Source organism: Anomalospiza imberbis, chromosome 1 (genome assembly GCF_031753505.1).
Source record: "Anomalospiza imberbis isolate Cuckoo-Finch-1a 21T00152 chromosome 1, ASM3175350v1, whole genome shotgun sequence".
Classification (NCBI taxonomy): domain Eukaryota; kingdom Metazoa; phylum Chordata; class Aves; order Passeriformes; family Viduidae; genus Anomalospiza; species Anomalospiza imberbis.
Window position 1 is genome coordinate 149,839,074 of NC_089681.1, and position 12,484 is coordinate 149,851,557.

At 43.0% G+C, this 12,484-nt stretch overlaps 1 protein-coding gene across 1 annotated transcript in view; it reads right to left on the minus strand.

Annotated features, from left to right (window-relative positions):
• The window catches only part of OBSCN (obscurin, cytoskeletal calmodulin and titin-interacting RhoGEF), a 145,247-nt gene that overhangs the window by 83,094 nt on the left and 49,669 nt on the right, over nt 1-12,484 (minus strand). Inside the window, 8 exon segments of the mRNA XM_068176205.1 lie at nt 2,710-2,982; nt 4,523-4,789; nt 5,530-5,796; nt 6,444-6,713; nt 7,613-7,879; nt 8,956-9,222; nt 10,701-10,967; nt 11,756-12,025. Coding sequence (XP_068032306.1) covers nt 2,710-2,982; nt 4,523-4,789; nt 5,530-5,796; nt 6,444-6,713; nt 7,613-7,879; nt 8,956-9,222; nt 10,701-10,967; nt 11,756-12,025 — 2,148 coding nt within the window.

The following is a 12,484-nucleotide window of genomic DNA, read 5'->3' on the forward strand; positions in this document are numbered from 1 at the left end:
ATCCAGATGCAGCTTCGGATCAGTCCATCCCAAGTGTGTAACAGCAGCTGCACACAGGACATCCTCTGGTCTGGATAAACACAGCCTGTGTCTGTAAAATCTGTCACCCTATTCTTTTAAAAGTTTTAAAGCTTTTTAAAATTTTTCTATGCCTTCTGGTGCTTACATATTTCTACTGGAGCTCTCATGCACTGCTCATGTAAGTAATGGTTGTTTTGCATTCTTCTTTGTGGGAGGAGAGAATTGATGGACTGATGGTTTGACCAGTGTGGTTGGAGAGGTGGCAATTTCATCCTCCAATCCACTGTCACTTTTAGAATTCTATATATTGCGAGGTCTGAAATAAAAGTTACTTCCTTCCTTTTGCTCTTTTGATCTTAGTGTGAGTGCGTGAGATATTTTGTGTCGTAGTGCGACAAAAATCCTCCCTGTACCTGCTCAAACCTGCCCAGGGGAGTGATTTAATTCACAGAGAGATTTAACTCACAGACACAGAGCTCCTCCTCAGGTGGGGCTGGGACAGTGACTCAGGACAGGCAGAGATGATATTTGGTGAGCCTGGTTCTGACCCAGATGAGACCCAACCCATACCCAACTCAGAGCTGAAAGACTCACCTAGGAAGAGAGCTTTTGCCTCAGCTCAGACAGCAGCCTTTAGATCACAGAATCCCAGAACCCTCTGGGCTGGAAGGGCCCTTCAAAGCTCATCTAGTCCAACCCCCCTGCCATGACCCCAGACATCTTCAACCAGACCAGGCAGCTCAGAACCCCATCCTAGCTGATCTTGAATATTTACAGGGATGGAGAATCCACCACCTCTCTGGGCAAACTCCTGCAGTGTTTTACCACCCTCACTGCAAAAAAACTTCTTCCTTACATCTAATTAAATTAACCTTTTTTTACTTTAAACCATCTCCCCATGTCCTATCAAGCAGGAGAGCTCCTCCTGCCCGTTGATTCTCTTTGGGTGCATTGCTCTGAATAAATCTGGCTGCCTAAAGCAATTGCACAGACAAATGTGTGGCTGTGAGTTCCTTCCCTGGGGAGAGCCATCACTGGAGACAGCTCCAGGAGGTGTTCCATCCTTTCTGTGGATTATCTCTTAGCCTGGGGTGTTCTCCTGCTGCTCTCTTTTTGGGGTTTGGAATGAGATGATCTATAATGTACCTGCCAACACAAAGTATTCTAGAATTCCATGATTCTCTGAGGCACTAAAGCTTCTCAGAGCTAGAGCCAGGTCAGACGAAGGACTCTCCTGTTTCACATTCTGTCAACTCTCTGGCAGCTCTTCCAGATGACTTGATGAGAACACCTCAGTGCACACCACAAGGCTCCTTTTCAGTGCAGTTTCATGTTTTTAATTCCAATTAATTACTCTGGGCTCGGTGTTAGGACCCAAATCACCCCAAAAGTTCTTAGCCTTGACAGTAATAACTGCACCACTTTGGGCTGCTCCAGCCTCACACTCACATCTGTCACTGTCTCTTTCTTCTTCCCTGTGAATGACAAGCTTGGCTTCAAACCCTGACTGCCTGATGTTATATTTGGAAGAATTCCTAAGGCTCTTCCTATCTTTGCACCACTTCTCAGGGCTGTCTGATCTGGAGGTTTCACACTGAAGGCTCATATCCTCTCCCTCAGTGACTTCAGCGGCAACCAGCTCCTCTGTGAAGACGCAGGGCTTCTCCAGATTCTTATAAAAAAACCCATCTGACATGGTTCAGAAGAGGTGTGCATTCTCAGATCACAAGTAATCTGTGAGATTTGGATCCGGGATTGCTTGTATGGAAGCTATAGGTCAGGGTTAGTAACAAATAATTTGGTGTTTGTGACTATAAAGCCCTCAGGAAGGCACCAGTGATGCTCTAAAGTGTTGTTTAACTGTTAAATGATATCTGGGAGAAACTGAGAAGAAAAGATTCCTGCTGAAGAACATAAATAATTAGCCTTTTGCAAATAAAACATTTTATTTTCCCTCAAGAAAAAGAAATCCATTTGCGTTTCTGCAGCTTAGTAAAATTTGGGCAAATTTTCAACTTTTCTAAAAAGAAAAGATTTCTAAAAAGAAAAGTTCTTCAAAATAAATGTGGTTATTCTGAAAAAAAAATTAGATTATGATCTGACACAGTGGAGACTGTGTGTTTTACATCTCTGGGCCACAAGAAGTATTTATATTTCCAGTAAGCAAACATATCTCCAATCCCACATTCTTGGGCTGTCTGCCATTTATTGTGTGCCTTTGCTACCAAACACTGCAGTTTTACCTCAGCTTAACTCCTCCAGAGAAAACAATCCATTGTCAACAATGAATAGCAGAGAACACATGCAATGTTGCCTTTCAAACAATGAAAACTGAGTTTAAAACTTACTGGTTGCCCTTTTTTAAAAATTAAATTAATTGATTTCTCCTCATGAATCATCACCTTATCAGCTTGAGGAAAACTGAACGAGTACCACTGTACCATCACTGAATTATAACATTCCCATCTAAATCCAATAAACACTCCAAGAGTTGTCCAGGATTACAAAGAGTTCATTCTCCAGCCATAATTTCAATATATTATTAATGTTATTCTTGAACATGTACAGGTATGCAATGATGGTGCTAAATTTGTAGCATTTTTGCCCCTTTTTTTTCCACCTACCCACATTAACCCCACTTATTTCTACTCATCATTTCCTCTCCTGCAGTTGTGATGATGGATTTACCTTTAACAACCAAACTGGCAGATGTTTTCTTATCACCAGCTTCAAATGTAATGACCCCCGAGTCCTTCAGTGAGAGCTTTTTCAGCGTTAGCAGGTGATATCCACCAGGCTGGGACTGGATCTCATTAAGTTCATTGGTATGGAGTGGGGTTTTATCCAAAAACCACTGCACTCTGCTATAGTCTACGGGAGAGATTCTGCACTTGAACATGGCAGATTCTCCTTCTAACACAGTGACATCCTCCAGGTCTTCCGTTATTAGCACTTTCTGGCCTGAAAGGAACATAAATACATCAATTACTAGAATCTTCAGTTTCTGGCGTGAAAATCGACGTGGAAAAACTCCCAAGGTTTCCCACGTGAGCACTTAAAGTAAGAAATACGTTCATGACAGAGAAGACTGAAACAGAATTCCCCCGATATTGACCACAAAACCCACTCACAGGAAGATAATATATACAGGACACACACCGAAATAGAGCAAAGACAGCTTTAAAACATAAAGCACAACGAGTAGCCAGTACAATGCAAATCCAGGGCTGTAAATTTTCTCCTAATGAAATCCCTGGAAAAGTTGGAAGGATGAGTCTCTGACAGCATTACTGAGCTCTAAACATCACCATGATCTCTCCCTTGACAACCTGCTTGATTTTCTACAGCAATAATAATTTCCTTTCTATAGGATAAGACCACTGACCCCACACCTTCTTTGAGTTCAGCCCAACCACAAACACAGTGGGAATTGGAGAAACTGTCTGACTGTGAATTGGTAAAAAAACCCCAAAACATCTGTCCTGAAACCCTCTCTGTATAGATAGATATATCCCTAACTAAAAATAAATATATAAATATGAACACACATACAAAGATAAGCCTCACTATAATATATATATAATAAGGTTAGCACTGCATACAAAAATATCTCTGATGTTCCTCCTACTTATGAAACCAGCACAGGGATGTTTTACTTTGATGTTTGTGTTTTTTCCATTCAGAAAGGCTGGTGCTAAAAACCTCAGAGTGAATTCAGACAGCTCAGAGCCTGAGGTTACGATGGGGCTTAAACACATTTCTTTGCTTCTTGAGGATGCTGTAGCAGATGATCAGAGGAGGAGTCTGACTTTACCCCATTGTCTTTAAAACCTACAATAATTAGCAAGCGGATGCTGCTGCACCTCCATCTGCCTATTCTTGAATCATTTCTCCAGAGGCAGGGTTAGATGGGAAACTGGGAAAGAATTCTTCCCTGTAAGGATGGGGAGGCCCTGGGAAGATGTGGCTGCCCCTGGATCCCTGGAAGTGTCCAAGGCCAGGTTGGATGGGGGTTGGAGCAGCCTGGGACAGTGGAAGGTGTCCCTGCCCCTGGCAGGGGTGGGACTGGATGATCTTTAAGGTTCCTTCCAACCCAACCCTTTCCATGACTCCATGGACCATTCTATTTTTCCACCACCTTTTAGGAGCCACACCTGGGAAGAAGAATGAAGGGGTATGGAGAAAAGCCTGAAGGCAAGATAATTTTCCCTCATCCAACATCAGGCACTGTGCAACACATCCATTTTATGTTCACACAGGAGGACCAATCTCTCCCCTCACATGAGCCTCTGGGGGGTTTAAATCACACCCAAAATACTCCAGATGTAATTGCTTCAAACTGCTCTGCATGTCCAGCTCTACATTCCTGTATTTTTGGCCACGTGTTCCTGCCATCACAAGAGAGACAGAGCCAGAAATCAGCAGCTCTGCTGCCCTGCTCTGCCTGTGCATGTTTCCCACGGCAGAAAAGGGATGTAAACCCCATTCCTCTCATCCATACCTTGCACAGTTAGCTTGGCTCTGGACTGAGCATCCCCAATGTCACAACTGTAGGTGTCACTGTCACTTTTCTCCAGGTTCTTTATGGTCAGCTGGAGGACTTGTCCTTTCTGTGTGATCTCGTATTTCCTGCCAGCCCTGAGCTCAGCGATGCCTTTCCTCCAGACCACAGAGGATGCAGCTCTCTCACTCTGGCACACAAAAACTGCAGTTCCGCTTTCGTCCACTTTCAGGTCTGAGAGTTCCTTGACAAAATAATTAGGTTTTTCTGGAAGGAAAAAAAAATTTAAAAAAATAAGGTTAGAGACAGATTTGTCACTCAAACTAATCCTGAGCATCCAGAATCATCTTGGATCCTCTCTGCTCCAACTCATAGAAACATCAAAAAATAATAATAGAATCATTTAGGCTGGAAAAGACCTTAAGATCACCAAGTCCAACTATTAACTTAATTAAACCATATTCCAAGTAACCACATCTACACATCTTTTAACTCCCCCCTCTAGTTGTGACTCCACCACTTCCCTGGGCATCCTCTTCCAATGCCTGACCACCCTTGCCATAAAGAAATTTCTTCTTACATCCAGTCTAAAACTTGAGACCGTTTCCCCTCATCCCATTAGATGGAATGATTCTAAAATCACCAGGTCCCCCTCCTGTCACAGGACATAGCAGGTGAAGTATCTCCAGGGAAGTTTCATGCCATGGTCCATGTACTGGTGAGGTCTCCTTTCGCAGACAGCTTTCATCACTCATATTCAAAATAGAGTAATTCAAATTGCCAGTTCTGATTGGCTTGTTACAGAGCCCATAAGTTTGTGCAGCATCCAAAAGGTGCTTTTTCATATCTAGTTTTTTTAAGCTTTTAATCAAGGATGGTTTTTTTTTAAACTAGAAACTGATCCTGCCTAGGGAGATGGAGGAGGAGAAACCTCCCATGGTTGTAGGTATTTACACCCAACCTCTGAACCTCTGAAGCTGCCAGCTCCTCTGCACCCTTCAGCTGACCTTGCACTGTGATCCTGGCTGTTGTTTTGGAGGTCTCTGTCTCACAGGTGTATTCCCCACTGTCCTTGACTGTGGAGTCACGGATGATGAGAGTGGCCCGTGTCCCCTCTTGCTGCAGGTCGTATTTCTGGCTTTTCCGGATTGCTTTGCCATCCTTGTACCACCTGATGCTCACATCAGCTTTGGACAACTCACAGCTCAGGCTGATGTCCTGCCCTGCTGGTGATGTTTTATCCTCCAGCTGTTTTGTAACCTCAGTAGGTTTTTCTGCAGACATTAAAAAAATAAAATTAAAAAAAAAAAAAAAAGGGGGGATCTTTGAATGAAAAATCATCTCTATATGGTTGGGGTTTTTAGCAATTCAAATCACAGAATCCCAGAATGGTTTGGATTGGAAGGGATCTCAAAGATCATCCAGTGCCACCCCCTGCCATGGGCAGGGACACCTTCCACTATCCCAGGCTGCTCTAAGCCCTCTCCAGCCTGGCCTTGGACACTTCCAGGGATCCAGGGGCAGACACAGCTTCTCTGGGAAACCTGTGCAAGGTTGGAACAAGATGATGGAAGGTTCCTTCCAACCCAAACCATTCTGGGATTTCCTGATTCTATGGAAAAGAACTAACTGCAGATTGTGAACTACATCTGAAAATTACTAATTTCTTCTCTCCACTGACCACCCAGGAGCCTTGGGTGATCGTCTCTGATGCACAGTCTGGGCTGTAATTATCTGTACACACTACCTAGTGTAGTCAGTTCTCAAATATCTATTAAAAGTTTCAGCATTTCACTTGGTTTTAAGAAAAAATCTCAGCTGTTCAAGGCTTGCAGGGAAAGCTGCTGTTGACTCAGAACATAACAAGTGTTTGCTGACAAACCTTATGAAAACACACCCAGGACTTTCCTGATCCCGTTACCTTTCACAACCAGGGAAGCCTTGGAGGTGAGACCACGGGCAGTGAAGATGACTTCCCCAGTGTCATCAGCAATCACATTTTTGATACTCAGTGTGTATTTCCGACCCGCGTTGGAGGCTTTAAATCTGCCCCCACTTTCCACTTTTCTCCCATTCAGCGTCCAGTTGAAGTCGCCAATGCTTTCATGGGACAAAATGCACTCAAATGTGCAATCTTCTCCCTCCTGGATTTCAGTGTTCTTGAGCCTTTTGGTGATGCCAATGTTCAGTTCTGGAGAAAAAAAATTGCATTGATACAAGTTAAAAATGCTTTTATGATAGACATGAGTACAGTAATGACTTTTTTAACTCATAAGAGTTAAATCTGCTAAATTGGCAGGACACCACTGTATTCCTCACAGATGGCTGTGACATGGGAAGGATTTTTCAGGCTCAGAATCATCTCAAAGTTGTAGAAAAAGAGAAATGTGAGTCTCCTGGCTGTGCTCAGGAAGGACTGAATGAAAAACAGCTCAGTGAGGAAGATTCAAGATTTAATGAGTTAAAGAAAAAAAGCTGTCAGAAAAGAAGCCTCTGGGACAATGGGTGATAGGAGAAATAGGATGTTTGAGTTGAAACTCAAACTTCCATTTCTCCTCCATGCAGATAGGAGAAATGGGATGTTTGAGTTTTTTGACTTGTTACTCGTGGTGTTCAAACCAGGAAAATTCAAATTTTTTCTCATTAACATTATGAGTTTGGAAGCCATAAACAATTCTTTGTCCTTCAGGCTGACACAAGGATTAGAGGACAGGCTGAACAGTTGGGTTCCTCAACAGGAATATTGTTGTCCTGCTTTTGTGTTCCTACAATGGACTCTGAGTCAATAGCTCAATATATGAAACAGGCTGCTTGGGGGATCTTTTTATTGTTAGTTGGGATTTTTTTTTTGAGAGATTTTTGCTTTTCTGGCAGGATTTCTGCACTTTAGGGATGTTCAGTAAGAAGATATTGTCGCTACATTCCTGACACATGATTTTCACTTAAAAACCCCAGATATCTTTTCACCAAAATTAACAGGGATTGTTCAGACATCACAATATTATGTGAGATTTGTTCAGGAACAGGTGAGAGACCAAGCCCATCCATATTTTTAACACCCCTTGAGAGGCCACTGTCTACAGCACTTACCCTGAACGCTGACCTTTGATTTGGCAACATCAGTGCCGATGTCACAGGTGTATAACCCCGCATCTGTCTTTTCAAGGTCATGGATAAGGAGGCACAGGGTCTTCCCAGACTGTATCTCCTCATACTTCTTGCTAGAAGGGATCTTCACACCATCCTTTTTCCAAACAGGTTTGACCTTCTCTTTGGAGACTTCACATTCCAGTTTGATCATGCCTCGCTCCTCACCGAAAACATCATCCAAGGATTTCATGAAGACAGCAGGTTTCTCTGAAGGTCAAGAGGCAAAACAAAGAACAACCAGGATGTTTGGGACACTGTCAGTTGCTATCAAATATTTAGAGACATTAATAAACCCTTGGCAACATTGCTGATACCAATGCAGATTCTAAATCAGTGTCACCCTCCAGCACCCCCAATTCCTTCATCCTGCTCTCCCATCCTTCAGCCTGCTCCAAATCCCTTCATCCCAAGATTGTGTTGACACAAGGGGCTGCCCTGTGCCAGGTGCAGCACCTTGCACTGGCCTTGTTGAACCCTAGGAGGTTCACATGGTCTCACTTCTTGAGCGTTTCCATGTCCCTCTGGACGGCACCTCAACCCTCAGGCATGTCACCTGCCCCACTCAGTTGGTAGCCACCTGAACACTCGCTGAGGGTGCCCAAGAACGCGTTAAAGCACAAAAACTCAGTTGTGTGACTGAGCTTTTTGACATATGAAGGACAGCAGGAAACTGATTTCTCATGGCTGATTGAATCCAGCTCCAGAACTGATGTATTAAAAAACATAGAATTACCGAATATCCTGTGTTGGAAGGATCATCCATTCCAATACCTATCCCTGCACAGACACCCCAACAACCCCACGCTGTCCCTGAGAGCATTGTCCAAACACTCCTAGAGCTTTGGCAGCCTTGGGACCATGATCATGTCCTGAGGAGCCTGTCCAGTACTCACCACCCTCTGGGGGAAGAACCTTTTCCTGAAATCCAACCTAAACCTCCCATGACTGAGGCCCAGCTGTCTCCTCAAGTCCTGTCACTGGCCACCAGAGTGAAGAGATCAGTACCTGCCCTTCCACTTCCCCTCACATGAAGATGTTGAAGCCCACAGCAAGGTCTCCCCTCAATCTTCACTTCTCCAGCTGACCAAACCAAGTGACCTCAGCTGCTCCTCTCAAGGCTTCCCCTCCAGACCCTTCACCATCCTCATGGCCTGTATTTAATAGCTCAGCGTTTTTTATCTATTAAGCAGGATTTGTTCCTTCTTACCAAATCCCCATGGATTTTGTAAATAATGGCTCATTTGCATCTCTCATTTTCATTCAGGAGCGTGATCTAGACCCACCTATCACCTTCAGCCGCACGGTCTCTGACACCTTGTCTGACTTCATTGTCACCGTGCCAGCATCCTCAGGCTTCACCTGCTTCATGGTCAGCATGTAGCACTTGCCAACGCTCTTGATGTCGTTGAAGTTGTTGGTGTAGAGGAGGGTGCCATTGAGGAACCACTCCACGTCCTCATCGTCGTGGGACAGCTCGCAGGAGAACACAGCGGAACTGTCCTCCTCAATCTCCACGTCCTGCAGGTGCTTCAGGACCTCTACGTTGCGGGCTGAGGGAAACCAAGAGGCACCACCATCATCATAAATCAGTTGTTATCACAAACAATTTCATGGAGGTTATTAGATCATTTGTTCTGGTCTCCTGCACACCTTTGGTCACCACATTTCGCTCACTTGGCTCTGCACTTGCTCCAACAGAAAAAAAAATCTATTAAAAAGACTAATTAAAATTGTCTAGAACCCTCAGTTCTCTTTTTATATATAAATAAATTTGGCGGTTTTGTTTGTGTTTTATTTAAAAATAAGTAATATTTTTCTAAAATGATGTTACAGTGACCCTAAGCATCCCACAGAGCTCCAGCCCCTGTGTGCTTGTCACTGCATACACAAATACATTTTAACTAAATTGTCCCTCATTTCCAGGGAATTTGTGACACAGAGGATGAGATGAAGACAATGATTTTGGCCACAAATGCAAAGTACAAAGAGATTAAGCAAGTTGCTCAGGTTTAGGGAGCAAGAGGATTTTGATTCTTTTCTTTCCCAGTCCTTGGGCAGAGAATTCTCCTTGCAGCTTCTCTGCTCATGGAATGTTGTTTTCAAGGATGAGAGAACTTAGAAGAGGGTTTGGGACTATTACTTAATTTTATTTTTTTTTTTATATATACATACTTGTTTGGATAGAATGGAGTCACAGAATCACTTAGGTTGGAAAAGACATCTAAAATTGAGTCCAACCATTCCCCCAGCACAGCCAAGGTCACCATGAAAGCACATCCCCAAAACCATTCAGTCCCTCCAGAGATGCTGACATCACCACTGCCCTGAGCATTTAATTTCAATGTCTGACAACACATTCAATGAAGAACCTCTGCAAAGCCAAACTGCTAGCAAAGGGCGGCTCCCTGGACTTTTGGAAATGATTCTGTAGCTCAGCTCCAAGTCTTTCTGGAAGTGACAGAGCAAATATCTTTTCTTGCAGTGTCACCTGAAGGGAGGAACTGGCTAAAAACATTTCCATGCCCAGATGGGGTAGAATATCACTATGATTAATAATTGTATTCAGATATATAACAGTAGCTATAAAATATATTTATAGCAGTAGACAAATGTATAACAATACAAATGTATAACAACAGCAGATAGACAAGCTGACACAGCGGTCAGGAAATGAAAACCACAGCCAAGATCATCAGAATTAGAGGCATGTAGCAGTTTGGCATAAAGGATATTTTTAGTTAAAATCACCAGAGGTCTAACTCTTTGTGTGAAATGGACAAAAACGTGCCTTGACAAATGTTATTTGTGCCTTATCCACTTGGTGCCCTCCCACACGCATTACCAACTTCAGAGCAAAAGATGGATTTCAGGACTCTGGAATCAGAAGTTTGCTCGTGGCACTGCATTTATATAAAATTAGAAGATAACTGTGTGAATCTACCTCTCCTCAGGAGGAGGAACCTTGAATGAAACAGAGAACCATAAAGACCAGCACCAGGCCAGCCCTGCTGCTCTAAACCTCTCGTACCTTCAACACTCAGCGTGGCTTCGGTCTCAGCGATCCCAGCCCTGCACTTGTACACGCCAGCATCTTCGGGCTTTACCTTCATGATCTTGAGCTCTGCTGAGTACTGGTCACGCTTGATTTTGTACTTCTCTGAGGGCTCAATGAGCACTTGGCCCTTGAACCACTTCACGTGCTTTGGGGAAGGCCTGAAGTCACAGGACAGGATGACCGAGTGTCGCTCCAGGACGGTCTTGTCCTCCAGCTTCCTGGTGATCTGGATGTGGTAATCTGCCAAGCAGGGGTGGGGAAGAAGAATGGATCAATCTAAAGAAGAGGAAGGTTTTAATCTGTATTTCATGCCCATTAATTTCATATATGACTTTGTTTTGTGAACTGCTCAGGTTCTGCTACAAGTGTCTCTGACAGAGCTCATGTGTTTTGAAGTTCCAACAGCATGATGATCTATAAGGAAAGTTGATTTCTGTAAGATAATACTGTATATTAACCACCAAATTCATGGTCCACTTCTGGCTCAGTGCTTGCTGAATTGCTCTCTAATTGAGGTTTTCATTCAAGTAAGAGCAAATGAAAGACAAAACAAGGACTTCAGGATGTGATTGGAGAGATTTACCATGGTGACAGCAGAAGATAAAAAGCCTTGAGGCTTTGTCCTACATCAAGTCAATGACAAAATGAATTAAGTAAATGAGCTATCAAACTTGTCTAGTTCAGAAATGGGACAAAATAAACTCTCCTGGCAAATTTCATCTGTTTTCTCCTCCTTGGTAAAATCAAGAGAATAAAAATAAACCAGAAACCAGTTTTAGCTTGATAGATTTGAATACCAGGGACACCAAAGTCATTTAATCAGATCCCTTCCTAAGACATTTCTGCCTCAGTTGGTACATCCAGCATCACTCCCAACAACTGGGAACTAAACAGATCTTCCAGGTACACACACATTTCCAAGAACCCAGCCCAGAATAGAGAATGTTTATGACAAATTACTTTCCAGCTACTGTGAGAGGGAAGATCTTTGTTCTGATTCACATTATATATATTAAAAATCACATTACCTCTGACGAGCAGGTTCGCCGTGGATTTGGATTTGCCAATGGAGAACTGGATGGTGCCTGTCATATCAACACTTGTTTTTATTATTGTCAGCCTGTGGATGGTGCCTTCCTGCTGCATGATGATGTTTCTGCCAGCCTGCAAGGCTGCTCCCTTCAGGAACCACTTGGCAGGTTTCACAGATGGAATGGATGTCTCACATTCGAAATTGGCTTCTTCAGGCTCAGTCACATCCTCATCACACAATTCTTTTACAATATTAATGGCTTGCTCTGGATGGAACAAGAGAGCAGGGATTTAGGAGCCATGAAAGCTTTTCCATTATCAGCCTGAACACTCATAACATCTTTTCTGCACTTATGAACTCAAAATACTTTAAAACATCTTTTTATTCTGTATAAAAGCAAGCAGATACTGCTGGTCAAAGGCCAGAAAGTGAATCTATATCTCTTGATTCCTAGTCCTAATTCTAAAGTTACCTTCCTATACTGATATCAAATATGCAATACTATAAAATGGAAAAGAAGGTTCATTGGAATGCAGATGTGGATGAAAGGAGCTGCAACATATATCTGAAAAACAGATTTTATCCTATACATTTGGTAAATGTCCCTGGAATGGGAATTTCCTCATTTTCCTTAGGAGAATATACCATATATTGATTTTTTCAGCATGTTCCTGTGTGTAAGAAGATTCAACACCAATGGACTTCAGAATAAATAACATGAATT